The sequence below is a fragment of the Harpia harpyja genome, chromosome 4 (genome assembly GCF_026419915.1).
Source record: "Harpia harpyja isolate bHarHar1 chromosome 4, bHarHar1 primary haplotype, whole genome shotgun sequence".
Lineage (NCBI taxonomy): Eukaryota > Metazoa > Chordata > Aves > Accipitriformes > Accipitridae > Harpia > Harpia harpyja.
The window spans coordinates 79,340,101-79,365,842 of NC_068943.1; the positions used below are offsets into that span (position 1 = coordinate 79,340,101).

Here is a 25,742-nt window from a genome sequence, read left to right on the forward strand (position 1 = left end):
CAGTGCAATTGCTTACCACCTGCTGATTGACGCCCAGTTAGTCCCTGAGCGGCAATCCCCCCACCCCCACTCCCCCCAGTTTATATACTAGAATTGACATCACATCGTATGGAATACCCCGTTGGCCAGTTCGGGTCAGGTGCCCTGGCTGTGTCCTGTGCCAACTTCTTGTGCCCCTCCAGCTTTCTCACTGGCTGGGCATGAGAAGCTGAAAAATCCTTGACTTTAGACTAAACATTACATAGCAACTGAAAACATCAGTGTTATCAACATTCTTCTCATACCAAACTCAAAACATAGCACCGTACCAGCTACTAGGAAAACAATTAACTCTATCCCAGCTGAAACCAGGACAGACTTTTCTACTTTTGCTCTGTGCAGACCCCAGACTTAACAAGAAACTTATGTTGATTCTTATGGCTTCACTAAGGGCATGACATGCTTGACTAATCTAGTGGCCTTCTACAGTGGAGTGACTTCTACAAAGGTGTTTTCTCTTGAAGGAAATGTCCAGTTTAAAGAGGCTGAAATGAAGATGCAGTCATGTTGCAAGCTACCAGAAGGTCTACTTTTGTTTTGCTTTTTTTTTCCTTTTTAAGCACATCACTGAGGGGGTGTGCTGCAGGATTGGAGGGGCACAGTGAATGAACATTTTAAGGTGCAGGGGCTGCTGGGGCACTGATGGAAACACACTCAGTGCAGTGTCCATACTGTCTCTCTGCAGTAATGAGTTTTCCTGACGAGTGGAAAAAGCTGGTTCAGTTCAGTGGGGAGCCCGGGATCAAATTCATCCATTCATCCATTCAAGCACTGAACACAGTTTATATCCAGAAGCAGACCACCAAGCTCTCAGTATTCATCAGAAATTCGGCTGTACTGGAAAGAATTCTGAGAGTTTTTCAAGGCACATTTTTAATAATCAGCATTGGAGAAGAAAATTCCTGAAAAGCAACACTGATGAAACCTGGCTTACTGAAATGCTGCAAAGTAAGGACAAGAAAATTTCACTGTTCTAGAAGCAAATCAGGATTTGACCATGCCTTTTACCCTAGTCATGCGAATGGCCATCAGGCTACCCCACAGCTGCTCCTCTGACAAGATTGTGCACAAGCTACCTAGTACACTTTGGTGACTTCAGCTCTCAACCTAAATAGTCTGTCCTCTGGTGAACAAGGAGGTCTCAGTGTCCCTGAAGAAAATGGGACCCTGTCTTTGGATGTAGGCTTCCAGATGTCACCCATAGCAGTGCCCCTTCCAGGTCTGGAGATTTGTCATCTACTTTTCTGCAGGTGTATGACTCCGACCAAGCTCAGCAATGTCTAGAATAAAGACCCGAGATGCCCATCTCTTCTTCCAAGGTTTCCTCACTGGTCCAAAACTGGCTTCCTCCCTGTATCCTCTTGGACCCGATGAGACCCACTGGAAAAGGAAAAGTCAGGGCAGGGTGTCAGGAAGGCAGGCTGAAGTGCCTGTGTGGGTGCACTTTGGCTGCAGGAATGGGATGGTTCCCTCCCCAACAGCCACTTTCGCTTCTGGTGGGGAGGCTTCCCACGGGGGAACACAGGAACCTTCCCCCATCTCCCCATGGGGCGGGGGGTGGTGGGCAGCACCCCTTCCCCACCCTGTGCAACACTGCTACAGTTCCCTCCCCAAGATGCCCCTGCCACACACAACAGGCCTTTGCCCGGCAGCATCCCCAGCTCGGAGCCACCAGGATGGGGCCAACCCACAGCATGTTCTCCTCTAGTGCCCTTCCCCTCCCCCCAGCCTGGGTCCCCAATTCAGGCCCCAAAAGCACCCTCCGTGCGGGTTCCCCATCGCTCCTGCTTTCCTCATGGCTCCACTGACCTCCCACAGCTGCCCAGAGACCTGGAGCACCCCTACGCCCAGTGCCTCCTACCCATCCCAGCAGGCAGGGCTAGCAGCACCCCTGGTTTCCAACCATATATCCCAGAGTGCACATTTGGCAGTGTTCCTTTTTCTGGAATTTGACCAAGCACTGCGGCGGTGACTGCAGCTCCCATCTGTCCCTGCTGCTTACTGCAAAGACCAGCCCTCCTCCTCCTCCTCCTCCTCCTCCTCCTCGCACGTCTGTGAACATCGTTTCATGCTGCAGCTGACAGATTTCAGTCGTGGGGCCATTCCTGTGTCTGTCTGCTCGTTCCTGCTGCAAGCCGCCATTCTGTGGTGAGTGCGTTTGTCTGCATCCACCCTTCCCTCCCTCCACATGGAAGGATTGCAGACCTGTCCTGCGTGTATGTGTGCGTGTGTTTGTCTGCGCTTGCCATATTCTGGCAAAGGCTTGGAGGCTTCTGTGTGTCTGCCTGTGTTTGCTGCCCCATTCTGCCAGGCCACTTAGTTCAAATGGTACCTACATATTTGGGATCTCTAAGGTCGAGGACAGCAGGCTAAGTAAGGTCCAAATTCACAATAAGGCACATGCACAGATCATGATATTTGTAAATCCAGTCTCTTACTTGACAGAAAATAAAATAGAGGAACACGGATGTGCAAGCATATGAATTCTGTTATTGTTATCCTTAAAAGCAGTTGCTGGTAAACCAGGATTTCTATTACAAACAGAATCATACCTTTAGTCTTTTATCAATTTAGCACCTCCTGGTTTCATCGAATAGGGGCTAATTGCCCAGGAATTCCTCTGATGAACGGGTCATCCAGAATCTGGAGGATTATCCCAGTACAGTTTAAAGAAACTGACAGCAAGGATGCCTGCCTAAAGATGGAAGTCTCAGAGAGGACCAGAGAGAGCGAGCGTGCTTTCTCATATGAGTAAAGCGAGGAGAACTATACCTATCCTTACGTTTGGTGGTGAGTTTAGGCCAAGTCCCTGGTGTCAGGCTTGGACCTGCTGACTTTCCTGCCTTTTTTTTCTTTGACGTTTCTCACTCTCTGCATTTGCTCTGCACAGATCCCAGATTTACACAAAAGAAAAACTCACGTTGATTCTTGTGAATATTTACATGTGTTAAGAAAAAGGGGCCATTAACTCAGAAGGTCTGTCTGGGGCAGCGCTGACACAGGATAAAAGACTGCTGTTAACCCTGGGCTGAGTCAGGGGAGCCAGAGATGCTTCTTCGCCTGGGAACAAAAGGAAGGTTCCCAAGAGCCATTCCCTTGGAAATCCCACCCCGAGCAGGATCATCAGGAGCTGACAGTTCCTGCCAGCTCTCTTGGTGTTGCATTATCATGCCTGGGAGGGAACTGCATAATCACACATGGCATCCTTCCAGCTGCAAGCTTACAAAGACTTTTCAAGACAGTTCTTCCGCCCTCCACCCCACCCCGATTTTTGTTGGCAGTCGTCACTTTAATCCTGGGGCAGGTTTCCCTGAATTAGGGTTACGTCTGCCCCAGTATCTAGGAGAGCCGTAACCCGCTGCTTACTCTGCTGGCTCCACAGTGCTATAAGCAGAGCGTAAGGGCGACGGTCGTTCCCCCCGACCCCTGTCCCCTTACCCCCCCACCTCCCTGATGAGCCACACTGGAGAGGGGCCACCCCTTCCCTGGGCTTGTTTGCAGGGAGGGGACCACAAATATGGAAGGCGCCTCTTCCCTGCGACCGAGGGAGTGGTGGCCAAGACCAATGGCCCGGGGCTCCACGCTTCCCTTCACACCCTCTCCTTCACCGCCTCCGTCGCTGGCGGCCGCACAGAGATGCTGTTGCTGCACTCGTGCCCCATCCCCGCCGGGGTCCCCGAGGTCTCCCACCCGCGTTTCCCCCTCACAAGCGGCTCGTGTGTCAGTGGTGCATGGAACCGGCCGCCCCGTTCCCCCGCCCCGCCGTTTGCTGCCCGGGACCCCCTTGTGCCGCTGTGCCCGCAGCTCACGCGGGGCTGCTGCTTCAGCTCCAAACGTCCCCGTGTCTGCTCCGAGCACGTTAGTAACAACCACACACAGCACAAGTCTTCCTTGCCTCTTCCTTGCCCTACCCCGTGTTTCTTGGGACACGTTAATACTTCAGCCAGGCTGGCACATTCAGCTAATTCATCCTCACTCTCCCAAATGGCTGGGAAAGCCACCTGGGCCAAGTTTCTTGTGACTGCCCCCCATGGCTGTGTGCAGAGGCCAGCCAGGCTCTCAGTCTATATCTTCCTCATTGTCCTTTTTCCAGAAAAGGATTTCTCACTGGGACCCGCCAGCTGCGCCAAATGTTTTGCCCCAGGAGGTGTGTGCTGGTTCGCTGTGATCTCAGTAAGAAAGGCATTCAGGTTCTGCAAACTACCATTTGAAATGTCATTTCTTAGAGCTGACACCATGAAGGAAGAGAGAATAGCACAGATAATCTTACGCCCCCCTCAGACGCTGGGAACCCCGGGCTGTGCAGCATCGAACGGGCCTCTGAGCAGCACGCAGCATATCACAATGCACATGTTCCAGAGACAGCTCTGTTACGATGAGCTGGCTGAGGTTATCCTGCGGCCATGGGATTTGCACAGCCCAGCACAGGCCTGAAGGCCAAGCTGTATGTGCAGCATGGCACAGTCCTGTCCTGTGCCTCCTCCGGTTACGTGGGCCACTAACTCCTCGGTGTACAACCATCCCCTCATCAGAATCACTACAGCAGAGAATGCACACCTCTCCTTCCCTTCCTCATTTTATTCCCCGCCTTGCATCCCCCTCACTCCTCACTCATTCCTGTGCCCCATTCTCACCTCCTCTTTCTGTGCCCTCTGGCAAACCCCCTTGCAGGGGTTTAGAAGTTAATCTGAATGTATCTATTTCAAATACACTTATACATAATAATCCTGAACTGAATCCTGCTACTGTGCTAAGAGGCTCTTCCTCTTATTTAAATTGAGAGGTGAGATTTAGCTGTTGAAACATGGGTGTCTAGCATTGTTGTCCCACAAATGGGGTTCGTTTACCCGGTGTGCAAGCCAATAACACACAGAGTCGTGGTATTTTTGAACTAATCTCACTGATGCGCATGAATGGGTGCCTGTCTCAAGACAGCACACCCTTGTCTCAAAAATCCTCATAATTATACACTTAACTAATACATATTCATTGTTATTTTCCTTAACGATTGGTGCTTTCTTCTTCGCCCCTCGTATAAATTAGTGCACAGACTCTGTGTTCTTCCTTCATTATCTTCTTTCGAGTAGGTGGTATCATTTGAGTAGGTGGTCAATGAGTCAGTGGTCACGATCCCCCCCCTGTAGGATTTACCTTTTACCTCCTTCTTCCCTAATCTTGGCAGTTCCAGGTGGTTCTTCAAGGTTTATTGACCAGACCACAATCCATTACCTTTTCTGACATAAACATCCTACTTATTTACAAAGCCCCATTGTCTAGTAGTTAGTTCGGAAACCATAGATCATGTCTAGTTACTGTTTCCCTATTTGAAATATTAACTAATGGGGGCTGTACACAGGACTTTAGCAGCTCCCTGGTTATTTCAATCATATTATACATATTAATTGATAACAGTATCATTTTAGATGTCCTGTCATTTCCTCCAACACCCTCCTGCTCCCCACTTCCCTGAATGTACATCCATACATCCCAACTACTAATTCATTCATCCATTCTCCTCTCCAGTTCCCCACACAGTCACTTTTTTTCTGCCATCCACTCCTACTGCCACTAAATACAGCCTTCTCCAACTATGCAACTACAGTACTCTATTCACACAAATCCATGCATTCCTCCACCCATCCTCCGAGACTGTGCTTCTCCTGCTCTGTCTGTCCACCCTTCTGCACATTTCTTCCTCTGTCAGCATTAGTACCAGTGTCCTCCAGGTGCAATTATCACTGCTCAGGCCCAAACTCATGCTGTACCTTGTGTCTCAGGCTGTGACCCATCATTGCTCCCGCCTTCCCTGTGCTCTAATCTGAACTAAGCACCACCACCCCATTGAACCAATAAGCATTTTTGACACCTGCAACTCCCATCCTAGGCCTGTCTCCTACTAATCTGCTACCAGGCTGGTGAGAGAGGGGCAAAAAGGATCCTGACATGGGATGTGAGGAAGGGAAGATTCATCTTGGCCCATGTATGGGGGGGGGGGGGGGAGCTCCATATCTTGGAGGAAGGGAAAATGGAGGTGCCCAGGTGTTTTTCACAAGGTCCTCATAGCTCACTTTATGCTCTTTCCCACACAGAAGCTGTCTTTAACCAAAGAGTCAAGATGAGGAAAAGTGGCATCCTGAGCAAACAGTATATCCGTAGGGGTGAGTTGGGGCCACAAGGGTGACATCTGTGAGCAGTGGAGAAGATTTTAGCTGGGAGAGTAATGTGGGAAGGAACTGGTTTCCTGGGTGGTTGACAGGGTGGCACATCTCACCCTGTTCTGGGAACTCAGGGGCATGGCCTGTAGTCAGCCTTCACTTTTTTTGTTTGGCATAGCAAAAGATGTTTTTGTAAGTATGATTCATCTCACCCATAGTGCTGAAGGCTTTCCAGGGAAACCATCACAAAGTGGGAGAATCATGCAGAAGAGATGTCTACTATTGTGGGATGGGGGGCAACATTCCTCAGTGCTATGATGTTGCATCACCTCTACTGTGGTGCTAAATCATCCCCTACTGTGTTGTGATACCTAGGTGCATCGCTTGATTGGTGAGTTGCATCATCCCCGCCAGGTGAACTATGCCATCTTCTGTATACTATCCCCTTCCAAGACATTATGGCATCCCCTGTGAAGGTCTTCGTATACCTTCCTTTGCTAAGTGTCACTCTATTCCTACTGCAGTGTTACACCATTCTCGACCAAGACGCTACTCCAATGCATTTTACCATCAGGTTTGATGCACCACTGATGCCAAACCTTGCCCTAAAATGAGATGCTTTTCCTCTCAAACCAAGGGCAAAGGTATGGAGAAGGTTGCCTTTCCATGGGCTGCTGTCATAGCAGGCAGAGAGGTCACCAAAGCCATCTTCCAACCAAATTCAGATGTACACATTGTTGGCCTCAGATAAACCATACGCTACAAGTATGACGAGTGAGAAAGGGAGGTCAGTGAGAAACGTCTCTGCTGCCAACAATGAAGAGGAGATGAGGCGACTTCCTGTGACTCTACCTTTGATGCCATGCTAAGGGCCCTTGGTATGGTCCCCCTTCCCTTCCAGTAGTCCAAAATGAGTAGTATATCTGCTTGATTGAAAAGTTGAAAATCAAGCTCAACTCTTTGGAGCGTTAGTCTCGAAGCAGATGGTAGGACCTGCTCCAACCTCTGAGATACGGTCTGGAGGTTTGAGGAGCTGCAGGGCACCTCCTGCCATTTGCATGAAGCTCACTTGTAAGACTGTCTTACGCTGTGTACTAGGGGACAGACAGACTCCTCTTAACGCCACGATAGGCCTGAACTATGATGAAGCATGGCACAGTTAGGCGATCTGAGGGCACAGCTGCCATGTGCATTGGACGGAAAGGGGCTTAGAGAGATGAGGAACTGTGGTCTAAGGGAAACATGTTGGCAGCCTCGGGCACCTTTCACTGCTATTTGTCGGCTTCTGCAACTGGCATTTCTGTGGCAGGTTTGCACACACAACTGTTTCCCGCTACAAGCAGACACCTCAAATCTAAAGTTTCCTATGGGCAGCTAGGGAGTCTGACAGCTGTTGTGTCTTCCTCAGGCTTATTCCAGAGGGGAATATGGTTCTTTTACTCCTATTCTGAAGTGAAGCTGGAAACTGCGACAGTAAATGTAACCATCCAGGACTTTGTGGCTGATGTGGTGTCTGAGCTGTTTTTCCGCAATGTGGAGCCAGTCTCTAAGGAGACCATGTTCATCTTTCCTGTGGACTCTAACACTGTGGTACACAGCTTCTATGCTACCATGGGGGACACTCGTATTGAAGCAATGCTCTGGGAGAAGGAAGAGGTACTGAGATTGCAGTGGGAGGGGGTGGTCCGCGGATTGGGATGAAGGGTGGAGACGAGAGAATGAAATCCTGTGGAGACCTCAGTGACACGTTTTTCTCACTTTGTGGCAGGCCCAGCAGCTCTGCAAAGCCACTGCAGGCATGGAGAATTTAAGATACCTGCAGGATCAGTGGGATCTTTGGGGTCCTGTGTTCGCTTGTTTCTTGGGGACCCTGCCTCCTAACAGGGAGGTGACCATCAGCCTGTGCTATGTCCAGGAGCTGCCACTGCAGCCTGATGGAGCTGCCCAGTTTTGCTGGCCACACGAGCTGTTGCCCCAAAACAACTACCTCGGTGAGTGATCCCCCAGGTCTATCCCCCAGGGAGGAACACAGGGCTCCCCAACATCCCTCGGGGGGGGGGGGGGGAGACATGGGACACAACCCCCTATCTGCACACGTGCCTCAGTGAGAGAATCTGTATATTCCCCCTTGCACCTCACAGTCAGGAACCCCACAATTCTCCCCATATGTCCCACAGCAAGAGATCCCCACAGATCCCTGTACAAACCACAGTGTGAGTCTACAGATTTCCCCACCACCACCACCACTCCACTAAGCACTACAGTGAGGGACATCTCAGATGCCACATTTCCCCTCTGCCAATGAAAGACAGTGCCCACCATAGCTGTCTGCTGCCCGAGGGTCTCTTCCTTCACTTTCTCACACCTTTTTCTCCCTGCAGACTGGATGTCTTCTGAGGAGGAGATACCTGAAAACCTGCATTTCAACATCTGTCTGAAGTCAGCCCATGGCGTGTCCCACGTAGCCATTAACAGCAGCTACACTCCTCTGCAATACACGGCTCCAGATCAGACATCTGCTGAGGTACGGCCCTGCCAGATGACAAAGTCCCAAAGGCAGACTCACCTTTGTCCCATCTCTAACTGCCCCATCTTTTCCTGTACAGGTGTTTCTGTTTTCCTACTAACAGATGTGACAGCTTCAACCTTTCCCAGGCCACAGTCCTGGAGACAAAAGGTGAAGGCTCTACAGCCTGCTGACGCTCCTTGGGACTCCTCAATCCTTTTATTTGGTTCTCTTTCCTCCCCACACCCTGCTTGTCCTCAGGTCTCCTTGAAATCGCCACCCTGGATGTACAGTGATCTGAACTTGCTGGTGTATTACAGAGGGCCTCACACTCTCAGTGCTGTGGTGGAGAGGAGAGATCCCAAAGCCCCACCTGGTGAGCGAGGAGGGTGGAAGTGGACATTAGGGAGAGGGTGTCAGGGAGTTTGGGGGGATCTGAGGAGCTTTTCAGGCAATATGTCAGAGCTGAGGACAAAAGCAAAGGGACAGGGAAGGGGTCTCCAATCTAAAAAGCCTCCTTCTTTCCCCACACACACTCCAGGCTCTCTGCTGGGAGACCCTGTGGTGATGGTGACGCTGATGCCCGACATTCCTGAGGAGGTGCCCAATCCAGGCCAGCCTGGGGAATTCCTCTTTCTCATGGACTGCAGCCTCTTTCAGGATGCACAGGTACCACCGGAGGAGGTCTTCAGGGGGGATTTTCTACACTGGTCAGGCCCAGCTGGTGGGGATAGAGGCAAGCTGCTTCATGTGGGCAGATGTTCTGCCTAGCTTCCCCATCTGAGCTCTACCCATCCCTCCATCTGTCCCCAGAACACACTGCTCTTCCTCCTCAAGAGTTTGCCTCTGGGCTGTTACTTCAACATCTACAGTTTTGGGGCCACTTTCAAAGCCTTCTATCCGTGAGTTGGGGGTGATGATGGGGCAAGGCCAAGGGGTAAGTAGAGTATGACTTTTCTAAGTGGAACTATGGGATAAGCTCTTGCTGGAGGGCAGTTATAGGGCAGGATCTGTTGGGGGCAGTGAGAGGGTAAGTCCTCTTTTCAGGGTGCTTCTGTAGCACTGGTGGTGAGGTAGGGCTTTTCTAGGGAGTGGCCATGTGAGGGTAGCCATGGGCCAGGTTCTTCCCGCCTCTGACACCTGGGTGCCCTCCCACAGGCAGAGTGTGGAATACACGCAGGAAAGCATGGACAATGCAGTGGGGCGCATCTCTTCCATCTGCCCTGATCTGGGGGGCTGTGACCTGTTGGGCCTCCTAAGGTCTATCTACAGCACTCCTCACCTTCATGGCCACGCCCGCCAGGTATCAGGGGGCCAAAGGGTTATGGGGATTGGAATGGGTGTAAACAATAGGGTAAATGTAGACTTCAGGGCTCAGGGTGAGATATTCTGCTGCTGTTTGAGCTGGGAGTTGGCATGTGGGGGGCATCCTTATGGCCAAAAGGGACACCATCTTTGGGGTGGGCAGCTTGGGAGGGCTTCTGTGGAATTTGCCCGCACCTGGGGAAGGTGGATCTTCCTTGTGGGGTACCTCTTTGTGCTAAGAGGTGTCCTGGTGTTAATGAAAGGAGACACAAAATCTCTTTTCCTGTTTCAAGGCCAGTGGGTGTGAGAGGTCAAGGGAGCAAACTGGGAAGGCTGCCTGCATTTTAGAAGGGTGTCTTTCCTCTATGGGGGTGCTGAGCCCTGGCAATCTTTGTTTCCCCTCCTCTCTCCCTCAGCTTTTCATCTTCATCCAAAGGAAGATCTCCAGCGAAGAGGAAGCTGTCATGGCTGAGGTCTACCGTTACCGGGACCACCACCGGTAATGGGGGAGCCCTGTTCCTGTCCCCCAACATGCTAACCCACAACATTCCTCTCCCCCTGACTGTCAGAGTTCTTCAAACATTCTACCAGATCCTAGTGTGCCCCAGATCTTCCCTTTACCTCGATGGAACTTCAGCAATCCCCCCACATACTTTCCTTACCTCAGCAAGACCATCTATACTCTTCATCTAGCAGGCCTTCTCCCCCAGTCTTTCCCTACTCTTCTCAGCACTTTTCCTCTTCACCTTCACCATGCAATACCTCAATGCACTCTGCGGGCCCAAAACCCATTCTCACTGTCTCCCTGCTCATCAGGCAACATCACTCACCCCAGAGTAAATGGGAAAACTCTGAGTCACAGTTCCATTTCTAAGCTCAGAAGCATCCTTACCTCTCCAGACTTTGTCCTTTTACCACTCTTGTCCTTTGTGCCTCTCACCTTTGTCCCATCTGTAACTGCCCCCTCTTTTCCTGTACAGGTGTTTCTGTTTTCCTACTAACAGTTGTGACAGCTTCAACCTTTCCCAGGCTATGGCCCTGGAGACAAAAGGTGAATGTGTGTGCCTCCACTCTAAGATGGACATGACATCCGAGGTAATGACCCAGGTGCCTGGGCTTCCAACACCCCCCTTGCTCTATTCAATACCTCCCATGGCTCTCCTAAACATGCAAGGCAATCCAAATGCCACCATCCACTCCAACTCAGAGACCCTCTCCAAATTCCCCCCCTCCCACTCAGAATTGGGAGGGAACCCAAGTGGTCTGTGCTCTCTTCTTCCCCGTCACCAGGCAGTGAAATGCCTGCAGCGGGCTCTGCAACCTATGGCTAGTGGGATCTCACTACATTGGGACCTTCCACCTGGCCTGGAGGTGTCAATGATCAGAAAAGCTCCTGAGGTGATCTTCCAGGGACATCAGAGCTCCATCTATGCCCAGATCCGTGGGCAAGCACAGGTGAGAGTGATCCAGGAACCATATGCACTGGGGCAGGGCTTTCTGGAAGGTAAGGGAGCTACTCCCTGTTTCACCTTCCCAGCACTGGGAGTCCTTTACCTCTGTTGGACCTGGGAGGGACCATAATCAGGGCTCTGTGAACCCTCTTCTTTCCCCCAGAGACATCACTGCCTCTGCTCCAACCATGGACATCTACTACCTTAGGGGAGCAAGGAGGGAATCTGGGTAGCCAGGCTGCCTATGCCCAGCCAATGAACTTTTCTGTCTGACTCTTTCCCTTGTGTCACCAGGATGCAGAGGTGGGTGAGGGATCTGTGACCCTTCAGTACCACGTGGGCAGCCAGTCCTTCGATTACACACTCAGGTTCTCACTATCCCCATCATCAGACAGCAGGTGAGAGGGTAACATACTTGCCCATGAGGCAGAGTGGCATTGGCAAGATCTGGAGGAGGGACAGCAGGTGTCCTTCACATACATCCTTCCCACTGTAGCCTGAGGTGGGAAGAGAATCTGGGCATCCATGCTCCCTCCTTGTCGCCTCTGCCCTGACCTTGGGAGAGGACCTGGGTGACCATTACTCCCCTGCCCCCTCCTCTTTAATCCATGTATCCCACGGCCCTCCCCGAGGTGGAACCAAGGACTAACTCCCTGCCCCTGCAGGCTGCCTGTGCACCGCATGGCCATGATGCACCTGCTGTGGAAACTGGCCTGGGAGGGGACAAGCAGGGCAGAGAAGGACATCCAGCACAGCGCAGTTAAGTCCAGCCTCATCGTGGGGGTTCCATCCCCCTTCACATCCAATGTGGCAGTACGCATGAAACAGAGGGATGCCTGGCACTGTGGTAAGGCCAGAAACGGTGGGGAAAGGACTGGGAGGGGAAAGCAGGACTTGTTGGTCTGATGCCTCCTTACCATCTGCAGCCCCCTGTCCTGTGGGCCTGACCACACTTTTGCCTATCTCTAATACTTATGAGTCTAACCCTCATCTCCCTGCCTCTGTCCCCAGATTCTTTGCCTCCAGACTCCTCCATGTTGTTCTCTCCCTCTTGCAACCTGGTTCCCTGCCAGCTGCTCTGGTTGCGAGGCTTCCGACCTGTGTGGTTCAAGTCCACCAAGTTTTGGATGGTCCAGAAGTGCCAGTTCTGCCTTGAGATGCTTGGTCACAAAGCCCCTGACACTGAGGCACTCACCCAGCTTTCAGCATCCTGTAAAGGTAAGGAGAAACTTCTTAGGTGAGCATTCTCAAAATGTGTTGGACTAGGGTTGAAATCTCCTTTCAGCACTTATCTTCTCACCAGACTTCCTGATCGTCACTGTGCTGGGGATGGATGGAGTGACAGACAAAGCAAACTTCTACGTCTCAGCTCTGGGCTGGAAAATAAGAATCACATGCCTTAATACAACCCTGAAGTAACCTTATCCTTGTCTCCAACTATGCTTAACTCCATACCCAAACACTAAGTTTGTCACAAAATATCTGCATGAATCTTTAGCTTTACCCTCACACAGTTCAGCAAAAAAAGAGCCAGCTAGCAGAGACATAGCCATTCGCACAGCAGTTTCCAGACTTTCCTCTCCTTCCAGCCTTGTGCTTGTCCAGGGCTCACCTTCTGATCTCCAAGGATCACCTGCTGGGAACTTCTTGTGATTGCTGTTGATGAGGAGAGTTAACTTCTGTAGACTTGTGCTTCAGTCATCTCTAAGGGTCAGCTTCTCTTGGCTGTTTCCTGATTAGGGAGTGCCTGTGCCTGCTGTCTTCAACATACTTCTAATGGTGGGAGAAGGTGTCAAGCACTTTTTCAGCTGGTGTTTGGGAAGCTGCTGTGTATCAGGTAGGCAAGAACATAGAGCTAGCTAACAGAGACATAGCAATTGTCTCAGCAGTTAGTGCAGCAGGGGTGCAGAGGGGTCCAGTAACTGTTCAGGCCTGTGTGGGGCTGAGTGAAGGTTGTGCAGTGTGTCATGCAACACCCTCTCCAGCACTAACTGGAGCATTTGCCTTTGGTACATTGGAAGCCTCAGTCCAGACAGCGTAAAAGGAAGATAGTGCTGTCTAGGTCTTGAGCTGAAGAGAGAGGCTGGTGCTTCACCCCGGGGACAGGGCTGAAAGTGCCCTCCTCTATGGGAGGTATGTTCTGGTCAAGGCTTGGACTTGCTAACTGAAGGAGCTAAAAGGAAGAAGTGAGCACACTGCACACCATCAGGGTGAATGATGAGGAGATTGCCCTGGTCTTTGTGGAAAGTCTGCAGAGAAAAAAGCCTGAGTTATGGGAACCGAGAAGGATGGGACCTCTTGAGGCCAGAGGCAAAATGGGGAAAGGTGTGTAGGCCTGTGCCTTCTGACAATAGAGGGAAGGCTCCTGCTCGACCTGCAGACCTGCGACTTCACACTAGGTATAGTGCATGGGCACTGGTGAGGACAAACAAGGCCTGTCAGGGGAGGCATCCAGAGCCAGCTGAGCCTGAACCTAGTGTCCAAGCAGAAGGGAAAGGCATGTGATGGTTTCTGGACACTCTCTCCTGCAGGGGATGGAGGACCCAGCTGCCAACCCAACCTCATGCTTCAGGGGGAGATGTGTTTCTCATCAGAGGCCAGGACTGAAGAAGCTGCAGAGACTGCCAAGGGTTGACTGGTCCTTGGACTATTACCCATTGCTGCCCTTCCATGTAGACAGCAATGACAGTACCAGGGATAACCTGGAGCATATCATGTGTGATTATGGAGCCCTGGGGGAGAGGCTGAAGGGTGTGGGAGCCCACATGGCTCAGTCCTCAGTCCTTCCAGTGAAAGGGAAAGGATTAGTAGAAATGGACTCATCTTGCAGGTCAACAACTGGCTGCATGGCTGGTGTCACAGGCAGGACTTCTACTGCTATGACTGCAGGACTCTCTCTGAGGAACAAGGGTCACTGAAGAGGAACCGGATTCATCTGACCATGTGGGACAAAAGTGCCTTTGCAAACAGGCTTGCAAATCTAGCAAGGAGGGCTGTAAAGTAGGTGTGTAGCCTTGAGGAAAGGCTACAGTAATCTGAAGAAAACTGAGGGCACAAGGAGTTGAGCAGATGTGTTTAGGGGACAGGATGACAGGGAAGGCTCTCACACTTCCCCTGAAAAAGCTGCATGACTGGGGGCCCATCTCAAATGCCTGTCCAGAAATGCATGGAGCATGGGGCGCAGAAAGGAGGAAATGTGCACAGCTGCAGATCCATGATCTCTTTAGGATGTTACAGACCTGGTGGGGTAATTCTCAAGCTTGGAGTCCTGCAACGGATAGATACAGGCTTTTCAGGAAAGATAGGGTGAGAAGCTAAGAAGGATGGGCTGCATTTGTTGCAAAGGAATGGCTTGAGTGCATGGAGATTTACTGATTCATCACTTCTCCCAAGGAAGAGAGCTTGTGAGTAAGGATCAGATGACAGGTCAGCATAGGTGGTGTTGATCCACTGGATCAAGAAGAGGAGGTAGATGAAGCCATCTTTAGGCAGCTGGAGAACACCTCACAGTCACAGATCTTGATATTCCTGGCCAGTTTTAACAAACCCCAATATCTGCTTGAAAGGCAATCTGGCTGGTTGCAAGAAATCCAGGAAGTTGCTGTTATGTACTGAAGCCTATTTTGTGATGCAGGTACTTGATGAACCAGCTAGGAGAGATGTTCTGTTTACCCGCTACTCACAAACAAGGAGGAACTTGTTGAAGATGTGAAAGTCAAGGGCAGCCTTAGCTGCAGCAATCATGAGAGTGGAGTTTATGATCCTGAGCGGAATGAGCAAGACAAACAGCAGAATTACAACTCATGGACTTCAGAAGAACAGATTTTGCCTTGTTCAGGATCTTGAGGGAAACTGTTGTGGAGGGCAAAGGGTCGAACACAGCTGGGTGATCTTCCAGGACCCAATCCTCCGAGATCAAGGATGGTCCAGTCCAGTGGCAGGAATTCAAGGAAGTGTGCCAGAAGGCCAGCATAGATGGACATAGAGTTCCTTAGTCAGATCAGACACAAAAAGGAAGTATGCAAAGGTGAAAGTGGAGACAGGCTACTTGAGAACAATACAAAGACATTGCCCAGACATGTAGAAATGGAGTTATGAATGCCAAAGCTCAGCTGGAGTTGAAATTTGCCAGGGAGTTGAAGGACAACCGGAAAGGCGTATCTAAGCACCTTGGCAGCAAAAGGAAGCCTAACGCGAGTGTGGGCATCGTGGTCGGTGCAGAGGACTCAGTGACAAAGGATGTGGAAAAGGCTATCACAGTCTTGAACTTTTTGGGCTCAGTGAAGCAGTACCCACAGTAGAAGAAGACAGGAATCACGCAGGCCAGTTAGACCTACACAAGTCCATGGGATTGGGTGCATCCAAGAGCACCAAAGGAGTTGGCTGAGGCCACTGCAAGGCAACTCTATCATCTTCAAAAGATCATGGCGACTGGGAGGGGTTCCTGATGACTGGAAAATGGTCAGACATCTCACCCATCTTCAAGAAGGGGAAGAAGAAGAGTTCAGGACCTACAGGCCAGTCAGCCTCTCCCGAGTCCCTAGGAAGGGTATGGAGCAAATCCTCTTAGAAGGACCATCCCGTATGGGTTTATCAAAAGCAAATCGTGCCTGGCCAACCTCACTGCTTTCTCAGATGAGGTAACTGACACTGTGGACAAGAGAAGGGCAGTGGATTCTGTATACCCTGACTTTAGCATGGCCTTTGACAATCTCCTAAACTCTCCTTATCATCAGATTGATGAGATATCGGCTGGGTTAAGTGAACAATGAGGCTGGTGGAAAACTGAGTAAACTGCTGGGCTCAGAGAGCAGTTATCAGCAGTTCAGAGTCCAGCTGGTGGCCAAAACCCAGTGCAATTCCAGAGGGATCTCTCATGGTAACAGTACTGTTTAACATCTTCATTAATGACCTGGACATCAGTGAAGAGTGCACTCCTAGCAAGTTTATGAACAATACTAAATTGGGAGCAGTAGGTGCGTGACCAGTACAGTGGAAGGCAGGGACAGGCTGGAGAAATGGTCTGACAGGAACTGCAAGACATTCAGTAAAAACAAGTGCAAAGTCTCACATCAGGAATGGATCAGGAATGGAATAACCCCATGCAACAACACAAGCCCAGGGTGCACACACTCGAAGAAGCAGCTCTACAGAAAAGGATCTTGGTGTCTTAGTGGACAACTAGCTGAACAGAAGTCAGCATCATGCGCTTGCAACAAGGCAAGTCAGCCGCATCTGGGCTATATTAGCAAGAGTGCAGCCACTAGGTGCAGGGAGGTGATCCTTCCTCTCTATTCAGCACAGTTTGCTAGCCTGCATGTTGGGGTATTGTGTCCAGCTTCTGTTTCCATTACAAGAAAGGCATTGACATACTGGAACAAATCTAGTGGAGGGCCACTAAACTGAGGGGGCTGAGCACATGGCATGTGAGGAGAGGCTGAGAAAGCTGGGTTTGTTCGTCTTTAAGAAGAGGATACCTTACTTCTGTCTACAGCTGGCTGACTGGAGGAAAATAGAAGCCAGAGGCAGACTCTTCTTGGAAGTGCACAGTATTAAGATAAGAGACAACAGACACAAGTTGGAACATGGGAAATGCTGAATGGGTATAAGGAAAATTTATTTTTTTTAAATCATAAGAATAATCAAAAACTGGTGGAATCTGCGTCCTTAGAGCTATTCAAGACTTGACTACACAGGTATCTGAGCAAGCTGTTCTAACGAGACCTGCTTTGAGTAGGGATTTGGATGAGATGATAACTTCCAGAGGTCCCTTCCAACCTCTGCATACCTTTGGGCCAGCCTTAAATGACCCCTAGTTCTGCCCCAACTACTCTGTGCCCGAGTGCTTCTTTTTCTGCCCATAAAAGCTCTTAAATCTGCTCTGGAACTGAGCCGTGCCTGGGACTATAATGCCCATGGGCTGTGCTTGACCCTCCTCACATTCAATCTCTTGTGATCCAGTGCTGCTGTAGCTCCAAAGAAGTCTTATGTCTTGGAATGTGGAAAGGAAGTGCTCATGCTGAGGCTGGTGGGTTTAAGAGTGGATGATGGAGAAGGACCCCTGTGGGACCCTCAACAGTGAAGATGAGCCATAATGGGGGAAGTGGCAGGAAGGAGTAACATTAGTGATGCTCATGGGAAGAATTAAGGGTGTTCAGAGAGAATTATGCTGGGCAAACTAGAGCATATAGGACAGATTTTAGGACACTTATGAGGGACTGGGAAGATCTGAGGATGCTCTGGGAGGTCTGGAAAAAGTTCAGAATGCTTGTGGGGGACTCAGAAAAATTGGAAAGTCCAGAGAGGATGGAGGACAGTTAAGTATACCTGGAGAAGGCAGAATTTAAGGTGACTAGCCATTGCCTATCTATCTCATATGAGATGTGTGAATGCTTCTGTCTTCCAGAGCGGGAGCCTTCTCCTGAAGAGCAAGTGATGGGAGAACCACCAGCATTTGACACCAGTTGGGACTGGACAATTTCACCACTGTCAACAAGACTGTGTGACTTTTCCAGGCTCAGGGTAGTGGTGGCACTCCAGAAAGCAAATGGCTCCTGGGCCCTCACTGCAGCCCTGGCCTCTGCCTTGGGGCTCAGCAAGGCTGATGTCAAGGGACAAAGGCCCAGTAAGGTAAGCAGATCAGGGGCAGGAGTGGGGCATTTTCATGAGCTGAACCTTCCTCTGCTCCTAGTTTCCAGTCTGAGCTGAACTGAGAGAAAGAAATCAAAGCAGTCGGGATATAGAGCCTTTCCGCTTGTGGAAGGAGGGTGTGGGCTGGAATCAGCAGAAGTACCTGGGAACTTTCTGATTTTGAGGATTTCAGAAGCTTAGACACTTTGTATGTATGTGTGGAGGTCTTACTTTTTCCATGTGCTGGTTTAGGTCTGATCTTTCTTTTTATTTCTTCCCCTTGATTGTTCTGTTTTCCCCCACAGGGTGTGCAGCCAACTGCCTGGGCCACAGTTTTGGCCTTAGTCTGGTTGTACCAGTATAAATGGAAGGTATCTTGGTTGGAGCTTCTGGAGGACAAAGCTTGTAGGTGGCTGCACGACCAAGCTGGTAAGAAGATTTTGCTGGGAGGAGTCATGCTCTGGACCTTTCCCACTGAACCCACAGCTGACACCTGTTGACCCATGTTCCTCTTTCCCAGTGCTCCTGTACAGCAGTCTATGAGACTGTCAATACACACTGAGTTGTGGTCCCCTCTACTTTTTCTCTCTGCTTGCAGAGGTCCCGCTGGATGAATGTCTGGAGGCAGCAAATTCCCTGTTAGGCTGCTTTGTGGAGCTCACTGTCTTCAGGATTGGAACTTACCCCACTACTGGGGGTGGGCAAGAAGCTGGGTGGAAACACAGCCAGGACAGCTGACTCAAACTGGCCAAAGGGATATATCACATACCATTAACATCATGCCATTGTGGGATTGAGTGAGTGAGTGGCTGGGTGGGTGCTTACTTGCTGTCTGGGGCCAACGCACTGCAGCTGGCTTGCTCACAATTTTGTGCTTTACCATAACATAAACAGAGTTTCCACTGGCTTCTGAAAAATAACCCTAAATACATACATTAAACTTTGATTCATTATTCCACATTCTGCTTTTCTCTGAGGTTTACCCAAATAGTCATCTGCTCAAAATACCAGATCTCAGGCAGAAAAATCCTGTTCAGATACTACAGAAAAACACCTTCTTCATGACTCTGTCTCTGTCTTTGTCTGTCTATCTATCTCCCTATCTACCTACCCGCCTATGTACCTTTCTTTCTGTTTTTTATAGAAGTGTAAGACCATTGTTATTTGGTTTTGCAGGCATTGATTCAGTCATCCTCACAAGCTAGAGGACAGGTTTTCTTTTTTTCTTTAAAGAAGGGTTTGTCAGATAAAGGGGTGGATTTCATTGTATTGCTGCAGTGCCTACTGCAGGTGCCCAGTGCCATTTCAGCTGTTCTGAGGTATCTGAAACAGCTGCCACATAGGAGGCAGGATATAAAGGACTGATTTTATGAGGCAACGGCTGAGGAGTGAATGGAATGCCATGTGGCATGGGATTCAGTTGCCTAAACATGGATGTCTAGTGCCATTTATGATCTTATAGGATTTTCAAGTGTATTGGGTTTACATGGCAAGGTTTTGGTAGTGGGGATGCTGCAGGGGTGACCTCTGTGGGAGAAGATTGCCCCATGCCAGTTATAGATGGTTCCAAAACAGACCCTCTGCTGGCCAAAGCTGAGCCAATCAGCAAAGCTGGTGGCGTCCCTGTAGAAACAAATTTAACAAAAGGTAAAAAATGCCACACAGGCAGAGCAGGAGGGAAAAAAAGAGTGAGAACAGCAGTGCAAACACCAAGGTAAGAGGGGGAGGAGGAGGTATTTCCCTGCAGCCCATGGTAGAGCAGATATTCATGCTGCAGCCCATGGAGAGGACCCACGCTGGAACATAAGAAAAGGGTGAGGAAGAAGGAGCGCCAGAAACTGTCATGCACTGATCATAGCCCCCTATCTTCCATCACCCCTGTACAGATGGTGGGGGCGGAGTGTAGAGGAAGAGTCAGGAGTGATGGAGTGAAGTTGAGTCTTGGAATAAGGGGATCCAGGGGGGGTGTTTCAGTTTTGTCTTTGTTTCTCGCCATCCTACTCTATTTTAAATTGTCAATAAATTATATCAATCTTCCCCAAGCCGAGCCTGTTTTGCCTGTGATGGTAACTGCTAAGCAATCTCCCTGTCTTTTTCTTAACCCATGAGCTCTTTCATTTATTTTTCTCCCCCTGTTTTATTGAGGAAGAGGAGTGAGAGAGCAGCTGCATGGGCATCTGTCAGCTAGCCAAGGTCAAACCCTAAGAAAAATTCATCATATTTTAACAGTGGTTACTTTTCTACATCTACAGTTTTTATGGTGATTTTTGGGGCAGTTGAATCTCACACAAGATTAGATCAAATTTACCTCATATGCAAGGATGGTTACAGCATCCAGAAGTCCCCCAAAATATTAACACAGAGTTTATTTTCTACCCCAGAACCTCTTAATGGCTTCCTGGACCTCCTTGTTGCTCAAGCTGTATAAGAGGGGATTTACCATTGGGATCACAATTGTATAGTGGGTGGAGAACACTTTATTCCGATTTAGGGAATTACTGGCAGGTGGTAATACATACATAATAGCAAGGATCCCATAGAAAGTAGCGATCACAACGAGTGGAGCTGAACGAGTAGAAATGGCTTTCTGGAGATGCATTGGGGCCATTGAAAGTCAAATTCAGCGTCAATACAATGGTGACCAAGGTGACTGCAAAGCCAGTAATTCAGAAAAGAGCTGCCAGCTCTGGAAGAATATTCTGGTTCATTATAGCTTTATAATGAAGAGGATTACAGACAGCTAAATAGTGATCTTGTGGCATGACGGCTAGTGGAAGACATTCAGTTCCTCCCAAGGAGCCAAACATACAACTGTGCAGTACAGTCTCTGAAAGAGAGAATTTTTCTCTGTGAGGAAATTGGTTAGCATCCTAGGACCCACATGGGTTGTATAGCAGACCTCAAGGAAGGAAACATTGCCCAAGAAAAAACAAATGGGGGTGTGGAAGCTTCCGTCCGCACATATGGTAAGAAGGAGAAGAGTGTTCCCAGAAATCACAAGATAAAAAAGCCTATCGAGCCACAGTTCAGTACTCTCAGAGGACTGTGGTTGAGGCAGGGAACCAAACTGCACCTGAGGACACCATGGTTGAGATAGAGACCCAAACAACAACAACTACAGTAATTGCCCCAGTAGTGAAAAAGAAACAGTGGACAAGGAGATCAATGAGTCCATATCATCAATTAGTAATGGAAGAGGAAGAAGAGGAAAGGTTTGATGAAGAAGCCGGTACTTCGACAAAGAAATTGGAGGAAGGAGTGAGAGAACTCAGACAGGAGGAGGGAAACTACCCGGTCCCTGACCTCATCAGAACTTTGATACATGCGGAAGGATTACAGCCACCAGCCAGGTGAGCAGATTGCTGCCTGGCTGCTCCAATGCTGGGGTAATGGGGCTGACAGTCAGCAATTGGAAGGTAAGGAAGCCCAACAGCCGGGATCCCTTGCTAGAAACCAGGGAACTGCGAGGGAAATTGGAAAAGAGGCAGCAGCTTGCAGTCTCTGGAGATGGTTCCTCTCAAGTGTGAGGGCCAGATATCCATTCAAGGAAGATCTAGTGAACTCCCCAGGAAAGTCGACTACTGCAGATGAAGGCATCTGGTACCTGAGAGAATTAGCAGTGCTGGCAGTCATCTACAGTGATCTAGACAATGATGAGGTCTCCAGAGATCCAGAGGATGGCCTGTGTACATGGGCCATGTGGAGGAAGGTGATTCAAAGTGCCCCAGCATCATATTCTAACAGCTTGGCAGCGATGCATTGCCAAGATATGGATACACCAACTGTGGAGAGTGTGTCTTCTTGGGTCCAGAACTTTGAATAAAATCTCTGTATCTTCTCACCCCTATGGGACAGCGCCTTGGCTGCTAGGGGCACCCCAAGAAATCAGCCCTCTCCTGCCCTGGGCAGAGGGAAAGGGAGCCCCAGGTGTATGCCATGTGGTGCACTCCGGTTCTTCCTGCGTGACCAAGGGGAGGACCTGAGGAAGTGGGATGGTGAACCCACCTTTAAGCTGGAAGCCCGCGTACGTGAACTGAGAGGGAAGACAGCTGTTAAGAGGGGGGGGTCACCCAAGAAGGTTGTCAGTATAGTTGCTGTAGAGAGACAAGAAGGCAGTTAGTGATCTCCCAGACACAGAAGAACTGAAATCATCTCCCTTGATTCTGGTTAGGAGACTTCTGGTCTGGCACTTCAAAGGTCAGACAGTGAATACTCTGACGAGGAACAGCAACAGAGGGTGCCTGCCTTTGGCCAGGAGGAGGAAAGGGATGACCGGGTATACTGGACTGTGTGGATTCGATTGCCTGGCACATCAGACCCACAGAAGTGTAAGGCTTTGGTAGACATGGGTGTGCAGTGTACGCTAGTGCCATCAGGGTATAGGGGCACAGAGCCCATCTGGATCTCTGGAGTGACGCGGGATGCCAAGAATTGTCTGTATTGGAGGCTGAGGTGAGCTTAACAGGGGACAAGTGGGAAAAGCACCCCATTGTGACCGTCCCAGAGGGCCCTTGTGTCCTCGGTAAGGACTACCTCAGGAGGGGGTACTTCAAGGATACAAAGGGGTACTGATGGGCTTTTGGTGTAGCCACTGTGGACACAGAGAAGATCAAACAGCTGTCTACCCTGCCTGGCCTCTCAGAAGATCTCTTCATTGTGGGATTGCTGCAAGTTGAAGAACAGCAGGTGCCAACTGCTACCAGGATGGCACATGTGCACACAGAATAAAGACCCTCTTACTGTAAAATAGTTGAAGGTAGATTTTATGAAGGAAATAAGACAGGCTGCAGTGATCAGGGGCAGGGCATGATCAGACAAATGTACCAAGCAAGCAGCCCCTGCTTGCCTGTGAATGGACCCTTTTATTCCCTTATGCATCTATTTCCCATACTTGTTGCTCCCCAAGTCACTAAATCCCTCCCTTTTCCCACCTTTGGTTCCTCCCCTAAACATCCCACAATAAATCCTGTCTAATCCCCAAATGCTCTTCCCATGCTGGGAAGGGTGGTGGTGCTGGGGGGGGTGGGTGCCCTTCCCCCATAATGTGTTCCACACCCCTGTGCTTCAACCCCCCTTAGTCACAGAGGTTATCTGGAGAGCTCCTCCTGGTGACCCATCTTGATGGGTTTCATGCCTGGACAATGGGGCTGATGACTCTTCTGGGACAGGCCTGGGAGGAACCTGGACAAAGTGTTTAATTCTCAGGAGTCTGTTTGAGTTCCTCTGCCTGCCAGTGCTCTTCTGGGTTTGTGGAGATGGGCCCTTGATGGGCTGGTGGCTCTCTTGTAATGGGCCTGGGAGCAGTCAGGGCAGGTTATTAATCAAATTACTCCTCCTGACACTGTTTTTCTGTGCCTTCTTTGTGTGTGCAGATGAGCTGTTTATCACTTAACTTAGACATTAGCTTCTGAGACAGAATCCTGAAATTACTTTCTTTGTTCAAGGAAAGCAGTAGGCATTTGAGAGGGAAACACATCTCACTCACCTTTCATATCTGAAATGGAATGATATACGCCGCACTCTGGAAATTCCTGTTTCCTTCTGTTGATTGTAAAGTAGACCTAGGGAACAGCCTTTAGAAATGCATATCTAAGTACAGTTCATTTTGGCTAACTTCAGTCTTCTGCAAGGTAGATGTTTGCACATGAACTTGTCATATAATTGTAGAATTATTGAATATCCTGAGCTGGAAGGGAGCCACAAGGACCATCAAGTCCAACTGCTGACTCCACACAGGGCAACCTAAAAGTTATGCCATGTATCCAAGAGCATTGTCCAAGCGCTTCTTGAACACTGACAGGCTTAGGGCCATGAGCACTTCCCTGGGGAGCTTGTCTCAGTGCTTGGACACCCCCTCAGTGAAGAACTTTTTCCTAATACCCAATCTGAACTTCCCCTGATGCATCTTTAAGCCATTCCCTCATGTCCTAGTACCAGACACCAGAGGAAAGAGATCAGCACCACCCTCTCTGCTCCTCCTCATGAGGAAGTTGTAGACAGCAATGAAGTCACCCGTCAGTCACCTCTTCTCTAAGCTGAACAAACCTAGTATCCTCAGCGGCTCCTCGTAAGTCCTACCCTCTAGTCATTTCACCATCTTTGTTGCTCTCCTTTGGACATATTCAAACATTTTTATATCCTTCATATATTGTGGACCCCAAACCCTCACACAGTACTTGAGTTTCTTCTAACAGAAATAGTGTCAGCAACAGGACTAGGGAAGTGATTGTCCCCCTGTACTCAGCGCTGGTGACACGACACCTCGAATACTGTGTTCAGTTTGGGTCCCTCACTACAGGAAAGACATTGAGGTGCTGGAGCATGTCCAAAGAAGAGCAACAAAGCTGGTGAAGGGTCTAGAGAACAAGTCTTATGAGGAGCAGCTGAGGGAACTGGGGTTGTTTAGTCTGGAGAAAAGGAGGCTGAGGGGAGACCTTATCACTCTCTGCAACTATCTGAAAAGAGGGTGTAGTGAGGTGGGTACTGGTCTCTTCTATCAAGTAACTAGTGATAGGACGAGAGGAAATGGCCTCAAGTTGCAGTAGGGGAGGTTTAGATTGGATATTAGGAAAAATTTCTTCACTGAAAGGGTTGTCAAGCATTGGAACAGGCTGCCCAAGGAAGTGGTTGAGGCACCATCCCTGGAGGTACTTAAAGGACCTGTAGATGTGGCACTTAGGGACATGGTTTAGTGGTGGACTTGGCAGTGTTAGGTTAATGGTTGGACTCAATGATCTTAAAGGTCTTTTACTTTAAGCTAAACAATAAGCCAAATTAAGCCAAACCTAAACAATTCTATGATTTTATGAGGTGAGGCTTTCCCAAGGCTGAGTAGAGTCAAGTCACTCCTGCACCTGTGTGGGACTAGAACATAACAGAAAGCCAACATGAGAGCCACACTCTTCAGAAACAGCAACTGCAAGCCTAGTACAGCACCCTGCAGAGTCTAAAACATAGCTGGTTTAGTCACTTGAATCATTCCTCCACACTCCCTGCATAGTCAAAGATGATAGATAGGTATTTCTTCTCATGGGGTTATCTGACCTGAAGCAAAAGTATGATTCAGTGTTTAGAAACACACACAAAACTTTGGGGATTTCCAACAAATGAAAATGACGATTCAGCTGCTCAAAATTAGGCCACAGTGATTCCGTTCTGTGAGGGTTTGGGAGGAGATGGAAGGGAGTGATAATTTACTTTGAGAAAGGAAGATGTGCAATTATACAGGCAGTTTAGATGAGTTACAGAGCAGATCTCGTGAACAGTCATTTATTTAGATTTAAAGTGATGATAAAAAAGATGCACATCTTGCACTCTAGTCACAATAGTACTTGATGTACCTGACACAATAAAGAAACAACAAACATTCCAGTGGTGACATAACCAAATGGACACCACCAAAACACCTCTCTGGGTTTCTCATCATGTTTGCAAGTAAATGCCCTGACCTCTTGGGTGGTCTCTCTCACACACACACTTAGATGCATCCCTTTTCCACAACAGCCTGATTATAAACTCCATAAGCATATATTAAAAAAAAAAAAGCAGAGGGCAGGTGAGATATAGACATAGGCAGGCAGGCATACATAAAGTGTTTGCGAGCATTACCCTAGATTTATTCCATTACTGAGATATCATTCTGCAAAAGTTGCTGCC

The 25,742-nt window shown here is 49.3% G+C and overlaps 1 protein-coding gene across 1 annotated transcript; it reads left to right on the plus strand.

Moving 5' to 3' along the window:
• The first annotated feature begins 2,082 nt into the window (after positions 1-2,082).
• Positions 2,083-20,022, plus strand: LOC128140676 (von Willebrand factor A domain-containing protein 5A-like). The gene is made up of 17 exons (XM_052784899.1): positions 2,083-2,187; positions 7,603-7,850; positions 7,963-8,185; positions 8,576-8,718; positions 8,962-9,076; positions 9,242-9,369; positions 9,514-9,602; positions 9,859-10,003; positions 10,422-10,504; positions 10,986-11,100; positions 11,296-11,460; positions 11,751-11,854; positions 12,122-12,303; positions 12,468-12,674; positions 17,863-18,086; positions 18,392-18,515; positions 18,685-20,022. The coding sequence occupies exons 2-17, from the start codon at positions 7,752-7,754 to the stop codon at positions 18,822-18,824; spliced, it is 2,286 nt and encodes a 761-aa protein (XP_052640859.1). The 5' UTR covers positions 2,083-2,187; positions 7,603-7,751; the 3' UTR covers positions 18,825-20,022.
• The last annotated feature ends 5,720 nt before the right edge of the window (positions 20,023-25,742 follow it).

Coding starts and splice junctions, on each gene's coding strand:
- LOC128140676 (XM_052784899.1), top strand. CDS start 7,752: ATGTTCATCTTTCCTGTGGACTCTAACACTGTGGTACACAGCTTCTAT. Junction 10,004..10,421: donor TTCATGGCCACGCCCGCCAG/GTATCAGGGGGC, acceptor TCTCTCCCTCAG/CTTTTCATCTTCATCCAAAG. Junction 11,101..11,295: donor AGATGGACATGACATCCGAG/GTAATGACCCAG, acceptor CCCCGTCACCAG/GCAGTGAAATGCCTGCAGCG.